Here is a 21508-nt window from a genome sequence, read left to right as displayed (position 1 = left end):
GCATTTCCTCCTGCGAAGCCTGAAACAGTTGGTGTAGCACGTCCACCCACGAGCCTCCACGAGTGGCTTCGTCCTGCATTCCTAGGGTGTTCGCCTGATCACTGGTAGCGTCCCCAAAATTTCCAACCTCTTGATTTGGTGGTAAGGCACCAGCTCCATCTGGTGCATAGTTCGACACATTGGTCATTAGCCCCGAGATGTTATGTGTGTTTAGCAGCGATGCATTCAAATTGCTGGTGCTTACAGGTATGTCCAATTTGTCGCGGTCGTCGTTCCGGTTTGAGCCTATATGAGTCCCCGCGGGATTTCCGTAGGACCCCCCTACTGGGGTATGCACCACCAAAGGACGCCTAGCTTTCGAAAAAGCCCCCCTATTAGCACCGCCCCGGTGCTGGTTCCCTCGAAAACTGCCCGCACTCCCGAACGGAGTGTTCCGGCCCGTTTGCCCGTAGGACTGGTCACGCGACATAATCCGTTAGAAAAAAAATTCTTTGTCAAATCCTAGTATTCGAAAAAAACTTCTGTTCCCAGAAGATGGTTTGTTGAAAGAGGAAAAAAAAAATTTATATATCTATATAAAAAAAATTGTGCGAGAATTAATGCAATCATTTATCAATGATCGCACCAAAATAGAAAAAAAAAATTTCAAAAGCTGAAAAGAAAACGGTTAGTTATATATAAATTTTATATGAACAATGTAGGTGGTGATGGGAACGCTGACATCCCATCATCAGAAGGCAGTAGGCCAGGCAAAAAAAAATTTTTTGGTACAACACATTCATACTTGGCCCTAGTGCTCCCAACCGCAATCGAGGGGGGGTCTTAAGGCCCCCTCCGAGATAGGTTGGGCCCACTAGGGTCCGTTCCAGGCACCCACGGGTTGGTCTCAACACGCCCAGCCGCAACACAGGGGCAGTCTCCAGGGGCTTGCCCCTGGGACTGGTTGGGGGTGTTGAGGCCTCCCGTCCATTCTCCCTGGACACCCCTCCTGCCTCCGCCGCAATGGGTGGAGCGGTTTCGAAACCGCTCCCCAGTCTGGTGGGGACAGGAAGGAGTGCCACTCGGAATCCCAGCTCAACCCATCACCCTCCAGGTGGTATTACAAGCTACCACCTGGGACGTGGGATGAGCTGGGGTCCTCACTACACGCACACACACATTCACCCTGGACAACACAAATTCGACACGTCTTTTGACACCTCCTCTGACATTTTTGGACGAGTTGTAGCAGTTGTGAGCTAAAGTAAACAATTATCCTGGCTTTGACCTAGGTACTAATTATGCGGAGGGGGTGGGATCCATAGTACTATTGCGCAGAGCACTTTTCTGTATTTGCAGCCTTTGGCGCACTTAAAAAAAAGTCTGGCGAAATATAACAGGGACCTTTCATAACTTTTGATAAAAATTAGGTGAAAATATCTCCTCACATAGTTAAAAGACGCGTAGTTTGACGCCTATCCCGGCATTTTTTGACGCGTGCTAGTAGTCGAGGTTGTATATTTAATCAGTGCACTATTACAGATTCCGGGTAAAATATAAAACTTTTAGAAGAAATTTGGTGCGAAAATTAGTGTGCGATTCGTTTATGAAAACTAACTCCCGGTAAGTTATTAATTATAGTTTTTATCAAAAATTGATTAAATTGGTTGCTTGTTGACTTTTCTTTATTTATTTACATGCGTGATTTGTTTTCATTCAAAAGTAATTTTTGACAAGCTTAATGCGTTCGAATTAAATCGCATGATTGAAAATCTTAGGGCGTTCACACAACAATAAGGTGCATGCGATATGCCAAGGTGTATCAATTATTAAAGATTACTAAAAATGAGCATTTATACTATGTTCAAACAGAAAAATAAATTGAGGCAATTTCGATTTAAATTGAGTGGTGTTCATACAACTCAATTTAGCTTACACAATAGTAATCTGATAGTTGGTTGGCTCATCTCTACAGCAACAACATACCTTTGTTCAGACTGTCAAAATGTGCGTGTTGGTATTAGGAGAATGGAATGGAATAAAATCATAAAACTTTGCAATTTTTGTGTGTTGTAAAAAAATGTGTTCAATGTTTTGGTTTTATTTTGAGTTTGCCATCTTCTTTTGACAATCCCTACTCCAGTGAAATGAAAAAAGTAAAATCAGCTGATGAGATAAGCCAATCATATAATTGAGCCATGCGTAACTGCCGTTAAAATCTACTCAATAAACACACTTTACAAGGTTGCATTTGCAGTTTGAAACAATTTATTACAGAATTTTTTTTAAATTGGCAATTTATTATTGCAATTTATTATATGATAAATTACGTAATAAATTGCCCAAATGGTATAAATTGCCAATTTGGTGTATGTTTGTACATAGTATAATAAATGCTGAACGAAATGCCCTTCCTGTGGTGGTACTTGGTACATTTGGTGGCGCATTGGCATTTGTTGCTGCTACGGGCTCTATGGCAGATTCAGCATCCAAAATTGTAATGAAAAAAATACGATAGTACATCGTTTAAAAATTGATTTTTCTTTAACTTACATGTCAAATTCCGTTCCTTAGCGATGTTGTGAAGTACAGCAACAGCAATAATAACATTTTTCGCTGTATCCAAATATACACGAAGACGTTCGAAAATAGAACGGAATTTCGATTTAATCTGTCCGTTTAGGCATTCTATTTTGCTTCGAGTGGCAATGTGTGACCTATTGTACCTATCATCAGAACAAAATTAAACATGAATAAATATGCACATTGCCAAGCATGTCGTGATGTGTATACCTCTCTTCCTTTGGTATTGAAGGATTCCTAACAGGGGTTAACAAAATAGGTGACAAAGGGTATCCTCCATCTCCGAGTAGTACACCATTATGGGAACTTCTCATTCTCTCTAATTTATTTTTTAATTGGCACTCGTTCCAAATCCGAGCGTCATGCTTTGAGCCACGAAATCTTGCGACAATATCCAAAATTTTGCAGTCTGCATCACATACGATCTATGGATGTATTTTATATTATATGATTAAAAACACAACAAAGTGAGCAAAAAAAAGTTTAACCTGAACGTTTAAGGAATAATACCCCTTTCAATTAAGGTATTGTCCTGCCATCATCACTCCAACATCTTTCGCCGGGCGTTTTATCTTAACGTGTGTGCAATCAATTGCTCCAATAACTGCAGGAAATCTGGACACGTTGTAAAACTTAGATTTTACGTCAGCCAACTCCTGATTGGATAGATAAGCAATGAAGTGTGGCAGCAAAAGGGCAATATTTTTGCACATGTTTTTTATAACCCTTCCAACTGTAGCTTGTGATATCCATGAAGATCACCTTAAATGACCAAAATTGGTAAATTCAAGTAAAATTCTGCAGATCACAAATTATAGCACCCACCAATGTCACTTTGGCGAACATTTCTTCCTAAAAATCACAACGCCGTGAGAACCTGCAGATTGGCCGAAATTGGAAGTCCCCTGTTATTCAAAGGTTCGTCAATATCCAAAATTTCTATGAGATATAGAACTGTAGCCTTATCGAATCGATATCGTTGATAAAAATCGTCTTCCTCCATTTGGAAAGGATCGTACCGCGTCTTGTACAATTTTTCCCTCCTACTTGGGATTGCATCATCTACAATCGCAAAATACCTCAAAATTCGTTAATTTCTGTCCATTTTTTTACTTTCACTTCAATAATTACATTTTATTTTAATTTCTCGTATTTTCGCACGTATGCAACGCAAAACGCCAACTTAAATGTGATTTTAATATTTTAAAATGACGTTCGCGCCATTTTAAAATTAAAACTCCTTTTTAGAGATAAAACAGTGCTTAAGTTGACTATGATAGACTTAAAACGATGTTTAATTTAGAATCATGTTTAAATCGAAAAAACTCTATTCTAACTTGACTATGATTACGGGCCTTAATATTTAATGAAACAAATGTTTACTTAACATCAACTAGGTCTCAAAGACCGTAATAAATAAATATACTATAGTATGTCGTATCGCTGTAGTCGTATCCCTTACGTAATCAGCTGTTTATCGTTTGTTATGGAATCGCATTCACAGTGGAATCAGTAAGGAAGGCGGTCGGCATGATGTGTTGGTGCACAGTGGCTAGTCATTGTCGGCTGGGGCGGGTCCTTGCCAACCTTACTGTTCCTGCGCCATAAACAGAAAAAAGTTCCTATCATGCCTATCAAAACTAGCTGTCAAAAAGCGCAGAGACCGACTCAAAACGCTTATAATTCAAATTAAAACGACATCCGGTCGGACCGGATGCCACGGACAAACCGTTAGACATTCCAAGATTTAAAAATTCAAAAATTCAAAAAAAAACTGACGCAATAAAATACCGAACCGGACATGGCCGGTTTCTAACAGTTTAAATCAAACTCAAAAGAAACGCTGAAAAATTAAATAATAACAAAAAAGCTGGAAAAAATTAAAGACAAAAAAGAAAAGGGCCGAATATACATAGGGGGCGCCGCGGGTGGTGTTGCGACGCCCGGTGCTTATATCCCACCCTCAAAATCCATGGCCACCGACGCACCTAAATTCCGGTGGCCCCTTGTATAGTTATGCCATGGAGGTTGCCGTTATTGGGAATTTTCCCAACCATTGGATTAGTTAGCGATGCCACCTTATTTCCCTATCCTAGCCCTTAGGGCGTTCGCACGTCGATTCTCAAGTAGACCGTAACAGCAGACCATAACCGTAGACCGTAACAAACCTGCTTCGCTTTGAAGACCTGACGATGAAGCGAACAGGAAACCGGATCATTTGAGGGAAGCCACTGCCAGGGACCTCCGCAGTCAATCAACGTGGGGCACGACTCACCCCTGAGATAAGAGTCTCAAAGTCCTACTACGAAGCTAGCCGGGCAACATAGGTCTATCAAAAAAAATTAAGTCAAGTTGGGAATAATTCTGTTTCCTAGTTATAAGGGCTTTGCGGCAATTAGACATTTGTTATGGAGAACTCGTCAAAACTCCGAAAGATGATTCCTAGTGGTTATCGCTCCCACCGGAATGCAAAACAAAAAAAAGGTGTAGACATTTTGATCTGGAGAACTCGTCCAAACTCCGAAAGGCTAGTCCGACCTAAGCGTGGACTGCCAGGGTGTTCACGGTCCTCGGTGAGTACGCGTGTGAACAACCTATGAGGTCATTGCTCGGGGAGAATACTGGGCGAGATGTCCCCGACCGCCAAAACGCCCAGACAAAAAAGTCCAATTGGTGGGTATATAAAAAAAATCAAATTGTAAATTGGCAAAAGAAACGCCCTTGTTGGTTCATTGCGGACGAATATCCGAAGCATGGAAGCGACCTATCAATTTCCCGTTTAGGTCCTCGAGATCATACAATGCATTGCCTATCTTTCGAAGCACGCGACATTTCAGGTATTTGGGTAGGAATTTGGCGTTAATGCCCTGTTTGAAGTTACTTAAGGCAAAATTTTTTCGGAAAACTTCCTGACCTTCCTTGTAGTTGACCTGTCTAGAGCGCTTGTTATAGGTGGTTACTCCCCTATCCTTGGCCTGATCTAAATTTCTACGGATCTGCTCGCGAATATTAGTCAACTTGTCAGCTCGGCTTACTACCGTAACTTGGTCTTCCCGAAGGCTGCCGAGTTTCCCTAAAATGTTGTACGTTGAGGCATGCTGGACCATGTTTTGGCCATATAATGCAAAGTATGGAGAACACTGAATCGCCGTATGAAAATCACTTCTCAAAACTGATAAAATCTCGGGTATATGCTTATCCCAATCGGTATGGTCAGGTTTATCTTTCAGGAAAATCCTAATCTTAGAAACAATTTCTCTGTTGACGCGTTCGGATGCGTTCGCTTGGGGAGAATATAGCCCCGTCCTCACGTGCGTCACCCCATAATTTACTAAAAATTGGTTCATTTCCTTCGAGATAAACTGTTTACCATTGTCACTGTGAATAAACTCAGGGACCCCTACAGCTGGGAAAATTTCTGAAGCGAAGTAATGTATAACGTTAACAGTGGTGGCTCTCTGCATGGGCTTTAGCCAAACGTATTTTGAAAAATGGTCTAGTACTATAAAAAGAAATTGATTTCGCCGCTTAGATCTCGGATACGGCCCTAGAAAGTCGCAATATAACCGCTGAAATGGCCTTTCGGATTCAAAGGTTTTACCGTTTTGCAGGTGTCACAACGCTGGACGTAGTCCCTGACGTCCTTAGCCTGCTGCGGCCAGAAGTACTTCTGCCTAACACGTTCTAAGGTTTTCTGCCATCCGCCATGGTAACTCCGGTCAGCGTCATGTGCTAATCTCACTGCTTCCTCAGTCAACCCTTTTGGCAACCATAAACGCCACAGCGAGTCTTCTTCCCCTTCCATCCCCTTACGAAACTTGACTCTTTTGAAAATCACACCGTCCACAACTCGTAAATCCGGAAGTGATTCCTCGTTTTCGGCGACGGTCCGAATCAAGTCTAAATACTCATTGCTGGTAAATTCGGGAGAGACTAAGTCTATTTCTCCGGGTGTGGTAGTGAAAGTTAACTCGTCCACATCAAAGCGCGACAGCGCGTCTGGTACTACATTCAGGGTGCCCTTACGATGTTCCATTTTAAAGTCGTATCTTTGCAGTAAGAGTGACCATCTCGCCAACCTCCCGCTCAAGTCTTTTTGTGTCATCAACCACTTGAGACTGGAGTGGTCCGTAATAATCCGAAAAGGTAACCCTTCGACATAGGGTCGGAAACGCTTCACGCTGATTATGGCTGCGAGACATTCCAGCTCGGTTACTGTATAATTGCGTTGAGCATTATTCAGCTTTTTCGACACGAATGCGATTGGATGCTCAGCGCCCTCATCATCGACCTGGAACAACACTCCGCCAACACCTACTTTGGAAGCGTCGCATTGTATTACGAATTCCCTGGAAAAGTCTGGTTGGGCCAAAACAGGGGCGGAACTCAAAGCTACTTTCAGCTTTTCGAAGGCCTCTATAGCTTCAGAGGTAAGCTTGAACGGGCCTGCTGACTTACGGAGACAGTCGGTCAAGGGACCTGCCAAGTCAGCAAAATTGGTAATAAACGCCCTGTACCAATTCGCCATGCCCACAAACCTACGCACTTGCCGAGGGGATTTAGGGATGGGGAAGTTTTGTATTGCTTCTACTTTTCCCGGATCCACTTTCAGACACCCGCTGCCTATCAGGTACCCTAAATAGCGTATTTCCTTCTGACAAAATTTACTTTTTTCCACATTTATTGTCAGACGTGCGTCTCTCAAACAGTTAGCCACTTCCGCTAGCAATTTTAGATGATCCTCAAAATTAGGGCTACATACCATCAGATCGTCCAGGTAGACAAAGACGTTCTCTCGCAGACGCGAGGGGATCGCCTTGTCCATCAGCCTACTCATAGTCTGCGGTCCATTGCACAGACCAAATGGCATCACCTTGAAGTGGTACAGAGGCCTCCCCGGAACTGCGAATGCTGTTTTTTCCTTATAGGACTCTGTCAATTTGATCTGGAAGAACGCGTCTTTCAGATCGATGCCACTAATAAAATGCGTGTCCCTGAGTCTGCTCAATAAGCCGTTGATATGAGGCAGGGGGTACGAATCCTTCTTAGTCACCGCGTTGACCTTCCTCGAATCTATGCACAGCCTAACTTTACCTGGTTTCCGGACCAGTACTACAGGACTACACCACGGGGAGTTGGATTCTTCTATAACTCCTAATTCGAGTAACCTGTTTAGTTCTCTAAAAGCTTCGGCTTGCCTCGGTGGCGAAAGAGGGAAGTGTTTGCTTTTTATAGGTACAGCATCACCGGTGTCGATGTGATGCTCCACTAATTCCGTTTGCCCTAGGCCTAAATTTTCGTACGAAGGAAACGTCTCAATGACCTTTTGCAATTCTAATTTTTGCGTTGGCGACAATTCGTGCAGGTTAAGTTCTTCTTCCTTCTCAAGTCTAACCTCTAAACACTCTACGCTTGGGAATATTTCGGGAGCTAACGCAAATGCTCTCCAAAAATCTACCCCGAAGTATGCTTCTTGGAGCAATGAGGGAACAAGGTAAAAACGAATAATCTTTGTGATATTTTTAAAAGTGACCGGTAGAGATACTGAGCCTAAAATTTTTTGCTTGTTGCCGCCTGCGGTATATACGAACGCATGTAAGGGCTGATATTCGAAGCCGTTATCCTTTAGGAATTCTAATCCATTTTTCCCTAAGATGGAGACGTTGGCTCCCGAGTCCAACAACCCTACAAGAAAACTATTTTTAATTTTAGCCTTTACTAAAGGCCTTTCGTCCTCTGTAAGCGTTAACGTGGCGGCTTGCAGCAATCTACGCTCCTGTACTCTCCTGTGGTATCTCTTCCTACACTTCAAAATATTTTCCGATACCGGATATTGTTCAAAAATGGTATGTCTTATGTGTTCGTACCTATGTTCCCTTTCTTCTAGGTTTGGTGAAAGTTGCGTCTGGCAAGCGACATCCCTATGCTGGCGTCGCAGAATTCTAATCGGCTCGCTTATCGCGGATGAAGACGTTTGACTCTCGGCTTCAGAACTATTCGAACTGTCCGTATTGTCAGGGTAAGTTATTATTACTTTTGAGGGCTCTTCTGCCAGGGTACTACTGCACCTCGGAAGCTCACCATCTCCATGCAGAGATTCGCCCTCTGGTTCAGCGCACGGGACGACGCCTCGAGCACTGGCTGATGTGGGAGCTATGAGGCCGAACGAGGTTCCCCCGCCTTCTCGCTCGGGTACTGGTTTCCCTGCCTGCGATGGTCCCTAGGGCATTTAGGAGTGAATACACCCTTATACCCACATTTAAAACAAAAAGGACTTTTTATGGGTTCCTCACAATATATATAGGAGTGCCCCATTCCCTGGCAATTCCAGCATTGGATTCCCGAGTAGTCCGGTCTTCTGCTGCGTCTATATTCCAGCGCCTCTATCTGCGGATCTATCTCGCCGTCCTCGCCTTCCATCTTCATGTCCGGGGTTGTCACGCGTGCCTCGCTTACATGCCGTCCTGGGTAAATGGCTCCCAGCACTTGTTCACCTCTGCGTGCTACATCGCGTAGATCATGGAGGGTCCTTACGTCCGCATTAAAAAGCATTAGCTTAAGGCTACTGTTGACGTTCCTTTTTATTATGTCAATCAGTAGAAGCTCTGACATCGGCTCCCTTAAGCGCGCGTTCAAGGAGATTATGTCCGCGTGAAACACGTCATAACACTCACTTGCCTTTTGCTTCCGCATGGAGATCTCCATCATGATCTCGTGGTCCGTTTTCAAAGTGCCAAACTCTCTTTTCAACGAGTAGCACAAAAAGGCATATGTCGCATTTGGGTTTTGTTTTGTGAACAGCCAGTACCATTCTTCGGCTCGTCCCGAAAGGAATAAGTGGAAACTGGCCATTATTTGTTCATCAGGGCATTGTGTGCGCTCACACAAGGTGTTCAATTTGAAGAGGAAATCGGCTACGCTCCCAGTGCCGTCGAATGCGATTTTCCACTCCTGCGGTTTTACGGCTATGCTGCTTGGGGTCGGGTACATTGGTGGTACTACCGATGGCAATGGGTTACGGTCCATCCTACTCGAGTTCCTGTGTTGCTGGTTTGCTTGCTGCGTGGATTCGAGAGCGGCGTTGAGTTGGGCCATGTTGGCTCTAATTGAGCCCATTTGTATTTGTATTTGTATTTGTATTTATTAGGCAATTCATCCCAGCACAACAATTTGACAAAAATTATTTTACAGTGCTAGTCGGTAAAAGGCATAAAATAGGAACAATCTAATCTTGAAACTTAAAGCTAATGACTATGGCTAAGAAAAGGTTACAACAAATAATATATTTAATAAATAGTAAATAGATAAATAAAGGAATGATAGAGTACATTTGCTTAGAAGGAATCAGTATTTTAATTGTCTAGGTTATTATAGAAACTTGTTAATTCTTTATTGAAGAGCAGAGCATTGCTTATAAGCCTAAGTCTAGAAGGGAGCGAGTTCCAAAGACGTATGGAATTAATGAAAAACTGGCGATCAGATATTAGCATACGATGTCTGAAGTGGGTAAGGAGAACAGATCTAGACGACTGGAATTTAGCCTCCGATACAGATAGTCAGGTTCCTTCATATATATTAATTTATGTAGCGTGGTGAGCGTTTTAAGTTCAATAAGGTTATCGAAAGAAATGTTTAGCAACCTGTAAGCATGTTGAGAGACGTGGTCAAGTCTTTTCAACCCATAGACGTATCTAGCAATGTTGTTATACACAACATTAAGTTTCCTATTACATACATAGTCACAATTGGAGTAAACCTCACATCCATAAAGGAGCGTAGGTATTAAGTACGCTTTTGCTATTAGTAGACGAATATGTAACGGAGTAAAATATTGTGTAAGCCAGAGTGTACGAAGCATCCCATACACTTTTCCCACTGTGCGGAAGATGTGATCTTTCCATGTCAGGGTTTTGTTAAAAACTATACCTAGATTTTTTGCCTGGTCAACGTATTCTATAATAGTGTTGTCTAAAATTAAATTTTCCATTCCACTTTTATCTAGTGACCTTCTATGAATGACTATACATTTCGACTTCTTAGGGTTAAGACATAAGCCGTTCATAGAAGCCCACGTACCAATTTGACACAAATCGTAATTTAAGTTATTAATACATGAACTGGTACGATCACTAGGACAGCACATATACAATTGTACGTCGTCAGCATAAATGTGAATATTACAATACTTGAGAACACCAGGCAAATCGTTTATATACAAAACAAATAACAGGGGACCAAGGATTGAGCCTTGTGGGACTCCTCTTAAAACACTGACGAAGTCAGACTTTCTGCTACCAACACTTACTGCCTGAGTTCGGTCGGCCAAATACGATCTGATTAGGGCTGTTGCACAGTTGGAGAAATTAAATAGGTTGTCCAGCTTCTTGCAGAGAACGGTGTGGTCGACCGAGTCAAACGCTTTTGAATGGTCGAGAAGAGTCAGGAAAGCAGTAAAATTTTTGTCAACTTGTTCTCGAATATCCTCTATCACCGATAGGAGCGCCGTTTTACAGCTACGATTTGACCTGAAACCAGACTGGGAATCTGTGAGAAGGTTATTATTCTGCACATAAGTATTTATCTGGCAGTGCAAAATTCGTTCGACGACCTTGGAAAGGAAAGGCAGAATAGCTATAGGCCTATACTCCTTGTTTTGCTTGGGGATTGGGATTACCTTAGCAACTTTCCAACATCTGGGAAATACACAGGACGTCAGCACAGAGTTAACCAAGTAGGTTAAGTGAGGAAGGATTTTAGGAAGAATTATTTTTAAAAATTTCACACATATACCATCGAACCCCATAGCATTAGACTTTACTGAAAGAATGGCTTGAACGACATCACAATCATCGACACTAGAAAACTCAAGAGGACCAAAATCAACATTAGCGCGAATACAATAATTATCAGCACATATATTGTCAGTTGAGATTGGCAGATTTACAAAATTTATATTTATCTCATTAATGTCTACATCAGGGAGGACAGAAATATCACATTTGGATTTTCCGATACCAATATGTTTAATCGACTTCCAGGTTTCCTTCGAACTCAAAGCAGCACTAAACTTGTTATTATAAAATTTCTCTCCTAGCTGTTTTGAAGCAGTTGTGAGCCTCCAGGGTCTTGTATCTTTTCCATCATGAGTAATCAAGGTTACGCTGGTGAATTAAGTGTTTTAGATTGGCACTAAACCAAGGGGTATTATTGTGTGTAGCAGCTTTGAGTTTCACTGGCACATAGTTGTCGAAAAGCCTAATAATATGGTTCTGTAGGAATGATGCCTGATCATCGACCGATGTCAGTGTACGAATCAAGCTCCACTCAACCGACTCCACCGCTGCATTAAGGGAACTGTAATCTATGCTTCTAAAATCACGATATGTAAAGGAACATTGTATGTGTGACGTTTGAAAGTTGTAACTAAGAAATATCAGATCGTGTTTTGAAAAGCATGATGCCGACAATTGATCGTAGTGGAGCAATTTCAGGGGATCATTCACAAAAAATAAATCCAGCAAAGAAGAATTTGAGTCAGTAAAGTGTGCAGGTGAAGTTAAATTGGTGGGGAAAAGTCCAAGAGACTCCATACTTAGCTTTAGAGTTGAGTCGACGAGAAGGTTGGAGTTGAAATCCCCAGCGATGATTATATTATCATAGCTTATAAGTAGAGGCTCGAGAAATTCAATAAAGCCAGAGAAGTCAACTCCACGATTAGGTCTGTATGCAAAGCCGATAAGAAGCCTTTCATTATTTACAGAGAACACGTCTACGAACACATATTCGACAAAATCACTTGGACTAGCACTGCAGCAAAGTTTACAGGATAAACTACTTTTAACATATATAGCAACACCACCACCATGACCACGTCTATCAGCCCTGAAAAGTTGATATCCATTTAGTTGCACCAAATCATTTTTGTGACATGAAGAAAACCAGGTTTCGGAAATACATATAACATCTATATCAGAACCCTCAGATATGAATCTCAATTCATCCAGCTTTTTATATAGGCTTTGCGCATTAAGATGGATGACTTTGAGCCCTTTAGTACGTTTGTTGAATACGCGCAACAGTGTATGTAAGCAGTCTTTGGAACTAGACAACCTATAGTCTAGGACCATCACTATATATGGGATATAAAGAATGCTCTGCGATGCGTAACGATAAAGACAACATAAGTGATTGTTTACAAGTATGATAGGGAGAGATAAAGACAGAAACGAAGAGACTCAAGAACTTAAGTAATATACCATACATAGAAATTAATTTATTGATCATTATTCGTTGGCGCATCATCAACTCGAAAGGAACTCGCGCTTTCTTCGCCGGTATTCTCAAGACGCTCTAGAAAATCCAAGCTATGTATTGCTTCAGGGCTGGCGTTGGCTGTTCGTTTGATATGTACCAGACCCTTCTTAGAAAAAACCGCCACTACCTTCCTTTTCTTCTTTAGACGGATCGCTGCCTTGAAGATCGCATAGTTTTGCCTAGACAGCGAAGCATTTACATAAATCGGAGCATTTGAATTTATGCCCACATGAACTAATTGCAGACCCTTGATGTTTGGATTGTTTTGGCGCCTAAAGGTGCCTATACTTTTTAGCAATTTGTTTCTGTCTGTCGGCGACTGAAATTTGATTATTACGGCCGGATCTGTCACGCTGTTGTCTATTTTCCGTAGCCGAAAAATGCTCATTATAGGTATTGGTTGCAATCTAAGAGTGGAACAGAGGTGATGAAAGACACTTGCTAAGTTTTCTCCTTCCTTAAAGGGAATTCCGTGTACACGGACTTCACTTGCGGCAATATGGCTCTCTTGCTTTGACGCATTGTTTTTGAGTTTTTTTACTTCCTCTTCGAGATAACCAACGCGCTCGAACACACTCTCCAGCTGAGTAACTCTTGCATTAAGCTCACTGACCTCTTTCTTCAGCACCACAAATTTGTCTTCTAGTTTTTTGCATACGAATTCGATGAGCCTTTTTTCCGAGTCCAAAATTTGCTTAGCAATCAGATCGTTGAACTTGGCAAATCGCTGATCCATGCTTTGCATTAAACTAGGAGAGAAGCCGCTGATCCCTTGCACCTTTTTGGCGCTATCAACCTCGTTATTAAGGTCGTCACCACGACGTTTACCATTGACTTGATCCATGGTGTTCGAAAAAAACGGGCCAAAAAATATTGCTCCAAGAAACTGGGTGGCAGCTCTAACGCAGCTTAGATTATTATGACGCAGGCTTCAAGTTTAGCATAGACGCAAACCACAAAATAAAGCTTGAAGCACAAACAAACTTCAGTGACTATAAAACTTTTGGCGGGAAGATACACAGTTGATGAAGGTGTCAAAGAAAAACAAGTTGACTGACAACAACAAAGCAGGAGCACCAATCGCAATATACTGCCAAGTTAGTAAAGTTGAATTGGAGATCACCTGGACAGAGGATCTTACTTTCCACAGACAAATGTCACGTTTATTAATGTTTAGACACAGGTTGTAAGAATTAAGACTCACAATAAACAATGAATTTGAAAATTTAAAGAGGAGCACAAATTACTTTAGCTTTCACACACCACATCCGCATTTCCTCCTGCGAAGCCTGGAACAGTTGGTGTAGCACGTCCACCCACGAGCCTCCACGAGTGGCTTCGTCCTGCATTCCTAAGGTCCGATCGCTTGTAGCGTCTCCGAAATTTCCCATCTCCTGGTTTGGTGGTAAAGCACCAGCTCCTTCGGGTGCGTAGATCGCCGCATTGGGCATTAGCCCCGAGATATCGTGCGCGTTCACATGACTGGTGCTTACAGGTATGTCCAGTTTTTCGCGAGGGCCATTCAGGTCCGAGCCCATGTTTATTAACGCGGGGTCTCCATATTGTCCGCCTACTGGGGTGTGCACCACTAAGGGACGCCTGGCCTGAGAGAAAGCCCCTCTATTTTTATTACCCCGTTTCTGGTTTCCCCGGTAATTCCCTGCACTCCCAAACGGGGTATTCCGGCCCGGTTCGAACGACTGGTCGCGCGACATATTAAAAAAATGGTCACTGATAGGTCAAAAAAAACCTTTGCCACGTAAGGCAGTTAAGAATAAAAAAAAGGTTTGGGTATATAAATTTTATGCAAAAAAAAAAAATAAACCTCCCAAAGCTGGAAAAAGAAGCGATTAAATACTTTGGATATAAGTCGGAAATCAATGGGAATGCTGACATCCCCCTGCCGAAGGCACTCGGGATACAGGCTAATAAAAAAAACATAAATCCATTCATACTTGCCCCTAGTGCTCCCAACCGCAGTGCGAGGGGGTCTTAAGGCCCCCCTCCGAGACTGGTTGGGGCCACTAGGGTCCGCTCCAGGCACACACGGGTCAGTCTCAACACGCCCAGCCGCAACGCAGGGGCAGTCTCCAGGGGGCTTGCCCCTGGGACTGGTTGGGGGTGTTGAGGCCGCCCGTCCATTCTCACTGGACACCCCTCCTGCCTCCGCCGCAATGGGTGGAGCGGTTTCGGAACCGCTCCCCCAGTCTGGTGGGACAGGTAGGGGTGCCGCGCGGGATCCCAGCTCACCCGTCACAATCCAGGTGGTATTCGGTGGTACCACCTGAGACGTGGCTGAGCTTGGATCCGTACAACTCGCACACACACTCACACAAGACAACACAAATTCGGCATAAGAGGTCTATATATACAACAAAAAAAAATTTAATATTACAAAAAAAAATCCCAATTTAGCGGACATATAATTTTCCATCGCCGACTGCGGACAACTTCCGGTTACAAAAAAAAACACCCCAATTACAAAAAAAAACTAAGTGCGTTCAGCACTGCCTCATTGGGTGAAAATAAAAAAAAATTCCGGAGACTTGACGTAAAGTCTCGTGGCTCCCTCCGCTACTGCCCCCGATGACCAGCCCGGACAACCTGATCCGTCTAACCATCCCACCGCAACGTAGGTGGCAGCTCTGTGGCTGCTCACTCGGACTGGTGGGATGGTCAACCTCACAGGCTGACCCGACTGAACCCCGCGGTCAGCGCTTCAGGCGCCATCTGTTATGGAATCGCATTCACAGTGGAATCAGTAAGGAAGGCGGTCGGCATGATGTGTTGGTGCACAGTGGCTAGTCATTGTCGGCTGAGGCGGGTCCTTGCCAACCTTACTGTTCCTGCGCCATAAACAGAAAAAAGTTCCTATCATGCCTATCAAAACTAGCTGTCAAAAAGCGCAGAGACCGACTCAAAACGCTTATAATTCAAATTAAAACGACATCCGGTCGGACCGGATGCCACGGACAAACCGTTAGACATTCCAAGATTTAAAAATTCAAAAATTCAAAAAAAAACTGACGCAAAAAAAATACCGAACCGGACATGGCCGGTTTCTAACAGTTTAAATCAAACTCAAAAGAAACGCTGAAAAATTAAATAATAACAAAAAAGCTGGAAAAAATTAAAGACAAAAAAGAAAAGGGCCGAATATACATAGGGGGCGCCGCGGGTGATGTTGCGACGCCCGGTGCTTATATCCCACCCTCAAAATCCATGGCCACCGACGCACCTAAATTCCGGTGGCCCCTTGTATAGTTATGCCATGGAGGTTGCCGTTATTGGGAATTTTCCCACACCAATGGATTAGTTAGCGATGCCACCTTATTTCCCTATCCTAGCCTTTAGGGCGTTCGCACGTCGATTCTCTCAAGTAGACCGTAACAGCAGACCATAACCGTAGACCGTAACACGTTATGACGGTAAACCAAAAACCAATTGGTTGGCTACGATACGGTTACGACCTTAGCGGCATAAGGTTGGTCGAATCAGCTGTTATAAGGTTACCGATACGGTTACCGATAAAGCACCATTGTCTGCAGCTCTATGGGAATCAATGTAATCGATGGTAATAGTCTAGTTGGGCGGTCGACTGCTAATACGCTACCAAAAATATCGAGAGCGGTGTCAAAAGACGCGTATTAATCTCGAGAACAATAAGCAGATGGCAGAAAAAAAAATTGTATCTTTATCCGGAGATATTTGCAGTTGAATTTGGCAATTTTCATGTGGTTGTTGTTGTGTTTGTACCCACAAAAAAAAATTGTGCATCACCGTGGCGGTAGCCACGGTTATACCACACCCGGACTTGGCATGGCGTAGCCCAGGGTTGTTTTTTAAAAGAAACGTGTTCTGCGCAAAAATACTATGGATCCCACCCCCGGTTTCGGAGGTACCCGCGGGTCTTTTTTCGGTTTTTCGTTAATATCTTTTGAACGAGTTAATATTTTTATTTTCCGCCTTCGGATTATTAATACTGATGTCAAGGCGCGTCGTTTGACACCTCACTCGATATTTTTGGTAGCGTATTAGCAGTCGACCCCTCAACTAGACTAATACCTAATGGATTATTGGTGCCGCTATGGTCGTAACCGTATCGTAGCCAACTAAAGCTGGATACATTGGTGCTTTATCGGTAACCGTATCGGTAACCTTTTAACAGCTGATTCGACCAACCTTATGAGAATCAATGCAATCGATTATTAGTGCCGCTAAGGTCGTAACCGTATCGTAGCCAACCAATTGGGTTTTGGTTTATCGTCGTAACGATAAACAGCTGATTACGTTAGAGATACGGATACAGCGATACGACATACGGCACCAATGACTCCGGCTTAAAAGCCAAATTAAACTTCCTTAACCCAAACGCCATAGACGGCCAATACATGACACAAAAGCCATGCGCAAATATAAAACGACGGAATTTGTGCAAATAAAAACTTTGACATACACGGCTCAAAAACACTGGGCAATATTCATTTTTAATGTAGCGCAACAAATGAAACATGTGTTTTAATTGTATAAAAAAGGCACTTATTGTATAAAAAACACTATTTATTTTCCACAGTGCTGGTAATTCACAGTATAAGTCGAAAAAGTCGCACCAGAAGCGTTTATTTTCCATTGTATTTATAATATATATATTTTAGTTGCAAGACCAGCTCAACTCATTGCAGCACTGCGCAATATTCATTTTTCAACTAGCGCAACAAATGAAACATTGTTATAATTGTATAAAAAATTATTATGTATTATTGAATTTGTGTGAATTCCTGTTACAAGCTAGAGATGGTCCTTACGCCTTCGATATTAACATTTTTAAGCAACAATTACTGATGTTATATTATCAGAAACCACGGGTAAACTGTGTCACATTCACCACACACGAAGAAAAAAGCATGTGCAATATTTGCAGACATGCGTAAATATCAAAATCGTTTTGATTTTAGCACAGTTCTCTGCGCAAATAGCGCAACCAGTGCACACACCGGGCAAATCCCTGCGCAAATTGGTAATTGGCACAAGGATACTTGAGCCGTGTAATTGGCGTAATAGTCGTAACCATACCCATATCCATAACCATCTCAATGTGATCGATTAATGGTGCCTTAACCTAACAATCGTGAAAATTTCATAAAAATGAAGAAAACGCAAAAAATTACAAACATATTCCACAAAAAATAAGTCTCTTAGTCATAACGTATCCAAAACAATGAAGAAAAACTAAAAAAAGTTATTAAATTCACCAACTCAAATATATTTAGGTTATGGATATGGCGAGAAACCAAAAACCAATTGATTGGTTATGGCGTTAGCGTTATGGTATGGCACCATTAATCGATTACATTCCTTTCCATAAGGTAGGTTCGATCAGCTCATTTATCTGGTTATGGCTTTATGGTTATAAGTCACCATTAATTCGCCCTTAATTGGTTTTAGGTTTACCGTCGTAACGATAAACAGGTGATTACGTTAGGGATACGACTACAGCGATTCGACATACGGCACCATTGACTCCCCCTTTAAAAATACAAGGTTTAGTTAAACGGTTCTTTATGAAAAACTGCTTATGTGACGGGGTCTTTAGGTTATCGCCGAAAAGTATTACTAGTTGCGTTATACATAATTTTCCCCTAAATAAGAAGTTAAGCACTGGTCAGTGAAGTTAAGTTTATAACTCTCATATTTCCACAATTATTTATTCGGTATAATGTTGGTGTGCCGATTATTTTCTGAATTCCGCAAGTGTGTTCGAAACCAATCCCATAAGTTACACTCGAGTGTAGTTTTTCTCAAAGCTGAAGATCGGAAAGGAATGATGGCTTCATTGCCTGATAAGGACGAGGGAACCTCTGGAGAAAAGTCAATTGATATAGACGGGTTAATTCAAAGGTAAGCAAGAATCCCTGCAAAAATTGCGAGTACTCCATGCATGCATGTATGGAGTACTCGCTTTGGACCACCCGAGTGCCCCAAAATTAACCACAATTCATACAAAAAATATGCGTAATAGTCTAGTTGAGGGGTCGACTGCTAATACGCTACCAAAAATATCAAGAGAAGTGTCAAACGACGCGTCTGGACATCAGTATTAATAATCCGAAGGCGGAAAATAAAAATTTTAACGCGTTCAAAAGATATTAACGAAAAACCGAAAAAAGACCCGCGGGTACCTCCGAAACCGGGGGTCGGATCCATAGTATTTTCGCGCAGAACACCTTTGTGCGTTGGCGGCCTTCGGCCGCGATTATAAAAAATAATCCTGGGCTACGCCATCCCAAGTCTTGGTGTGTGGTATAACCGTGGCTATCGCCACGGTGATGCACAATTTTTTTTGTGGGTACGAACACAACAACGACCACATGGAAATCGCCAACTTCAACTGCAAATATCTCCGGACAGAGATAAAATTTTTCTTTTCCGCCTTCGGATTATTGTTCTCGGGATTAATACGCGTCTTTTGATACCTTACTCGATATTTTTGGCGTATTAACAGTCGACCCCTCAACTATATATTCTAGCTCCGCATTACATCAGAGTAATCGATGGAGTACCGCCACGGTGATGCACAATTTTTTTGTGGGTAAAAACACAACAACAACCACATGGAAATCGCCAACTTCAACTGCAAATATCTCCGGACAGAGATACTATTTTTCTTCTCCGCCTTCGGATTATTGTTCTAGAGATTAATACGCGTCTTTTGACACCTCTCTTGATAATTTTGGTAGCGTATTAGCAGTGGACCCCTCAACTAGACTATTACCGCCCAGTGTTATTTTTTATAATGCGGCCGAAGGCCGCCAACGCAGGAAGGTGTTCTGCGCAAAAATACTATGGATCCCACCCCCAATTTCGGAAGTACCCACGGGTATTTTTTCGGTTTTTCGTTAATATCTTTTGAACGGGTAAAAAAAGTTAACTTCCGCTTTCGGATTCTTGATCTAGACGTGAATACGCGTCTTTTGATACCTCACTCAAAAAAAAAAAGGCCCAATTTTAGGGTGGGGCCCCTAAACTGCACAATTACCGGAGATATCTGCAGTTGAAGTTGGCGATTTTCATGTAGTTGTTGTTGTGTTCGTACCCACAAAAAAATTGTCCATCTCCGTGGCGGTAGCAACGGTTATACCACACACCCGGACTTGGTATGGCGTAGCCCAGGGTTATTTTTTATAATCGCGAACGAAGGCCGCCCACGCAGTAAGGTGTTCTGCGCAAAAATACTATGTATCCCACCCCCGGTTTCGGAGGTACCCGCGGGTCTTTTTTCGGTTTTTCGTTAATATCTTTTGAACGAGTTAAAATTTGTATTTTCCGCCTTCGGATTATTAATACTGATGTCAAGACCCGCCGTTTGACACCTCTCTCGATATTTTTGGTAGCGTATTAGCAGTCGACCCCTCAACTAGCCTATTACCATGGTTTTGCTGCATCTGCCGGAAAAGAATCTTTTTAGGACTGTCATACTATTGTTGTTGTTGTTGGTGTTGTTGTTGTTGGTGTTGTTGTTGTTGTAGCAGTGCTTCGCCCCACCTAACAGCCGCGACCGGTCACAAATTGTCATCAATATCCTCTAACGGGAGTCCAAGGAAACTTGCTGTTTCAACAGGGGTGGACCATAATGAAAGGGGTGTTAGAGGCCTTGGTTCCACATTACAATTAAAGAGATGGTTGGTGTCATGTAGGGACACATTGCAAGCGGGGCATACATTTTATATTTCGGGGTTGATTCTGTATAGGTAAGAGTTTAACCTGTTACAGTATCCAGAACGAAGTTGAGCAAGAGTGACACGTGTTTCCCTGGGGAGTATGCGTTCCTCTTCCACAAGTTTTGGGTACCTTTCTTTGAGTACTGGATTCACCGGGCAATTCCAGACATAAAGATCCGACGCCTGTTTGTGGAGTTCACCAAGGACCTGCTTGTGTTTTTTTTGCTTCATACGGCTGGGTTCTCAGGTGCCGTATTTCCTCAAAATGCTTACGGAGATGACTCCTTAAGCCCCTAGGCGGTGCTGGTTCATCAATCAGATGTGTGTTGGGATGCCCAGGTTTCTGGGTATTCAACAGGAACTGTTTGGTCAGCAACTTATTTCTCTCCCTGATGGGGAGTATTCTCGCCTCATTATGCAGATGGTGTTCTGGGGACATAAGAAGACAGCCCGTGGCGATTCTGAGAGCAGTATTTTGGCAGGTCTGTAGTTTCTTCCAGTGGGTAGTTTTTAGGCTTGGCGACCATATGGGTGACGCGTAGCACGTAAACGGCTGGCCAATTGCTTTGTATGTAGTAATGAGCGTTTCTTTATCTTTTCCCCGGGTACTGCCAGCAAGGGATGATTTTATTACGGCTCTGGATTTTCGGAACAATTGCGGCTGCGTGCTCACCAAAATGTAGATCATCCTGATCAAACGTCACACCCAAGATTTTGGGGTGTAGGACAGTCGGTAGCGTAGTGCCATCGACGTTGATGTTCAAAATGGTCGACATTTGGGACGTCCATGTTGTAAATAAGGTCGCGGAAGATTTAGTCGGTGATACTGCCAGGTTTCGCGACGCGAAAAAACTGGAGAGATCAGGGAGGTAGCCGTTTATTCTGTTGCAGACCTCATCGCTCTGTGGGCCTGG

The 21508-nt window shown here is 42.7% G+C and overlaps 1 protein-coding gene and 2 long non-coding RNA genes across 6 annotated transcripts in view; 1 reads left to right on the top strand and 2 right to left on the bottom strand.

The window, feature by feature from the left end:
• Nucleotides 1–21508, bottom strand: part of LOC137237050 (uncharacterized) — a 154704-nt gene that overhangs the window by 5118 nt on the left and 128078 nt on the right. The window lies entirely within an intron of this gene.
• Nucleotides 2595–3218, bottom strand: LOC137241545 (uncharacterized). The gene is made up of 3 exons (XR_010950005.1): nucleotides 3051–3218; nucleotides 2773–2987; nucleotides 2595–2705 (listed from the first exon to the last, which is right to left on the bottom strand). It is a non-coding gene; the product is annotated as an uncharacterized lncRNA (long non-coding RNA).
• Nucleotides 18454–21508, top strand: part of mRpS11 (mitochondrial ribosomal protein S11) — a 170072-nt gene continuing 167017 nt past the window's right edge. The window contains exon 1 of one of the 4 annotated variants that reach the window (XM_067760210.1): nucleotides 18454–18774. In XM_067760210.1, the coding sequence (XP_067616311.1) occupies nucleotides 18593–18774 (182 nt within the window). In that variant the 5' untranslated portion in view covers nucleotides 18454–18592. The remainder of the gene's footprint in view (nucleotides 18775–21508) is intronic. The other 3 variants (XM_067760208.1, XM_067760209.1, XM_067760207.1) reach the window with 3 other exon arrangements.

The sequence above is a fragment of the Eurosta solidaginis genome, chromosome 1 (genome assembly GCF_040869045.1).
Source record: "Eurosta solidaginis isolate ZX-2024a chromosome 1, ASM4086904v1, whole genome shotgun sequence".
In the NCBI taxonomy this organism is placed as follows: Eukaryota; Metazoa; Arthropoda; class Insecta; order Diptera; family Tephritidae; genus Eurosta; species Eurosta solidaginis.
Note: the sequence above shows the minus strand (reverse complement) of the source record. Positions and strands in the feature narration are given on the sequence as shown.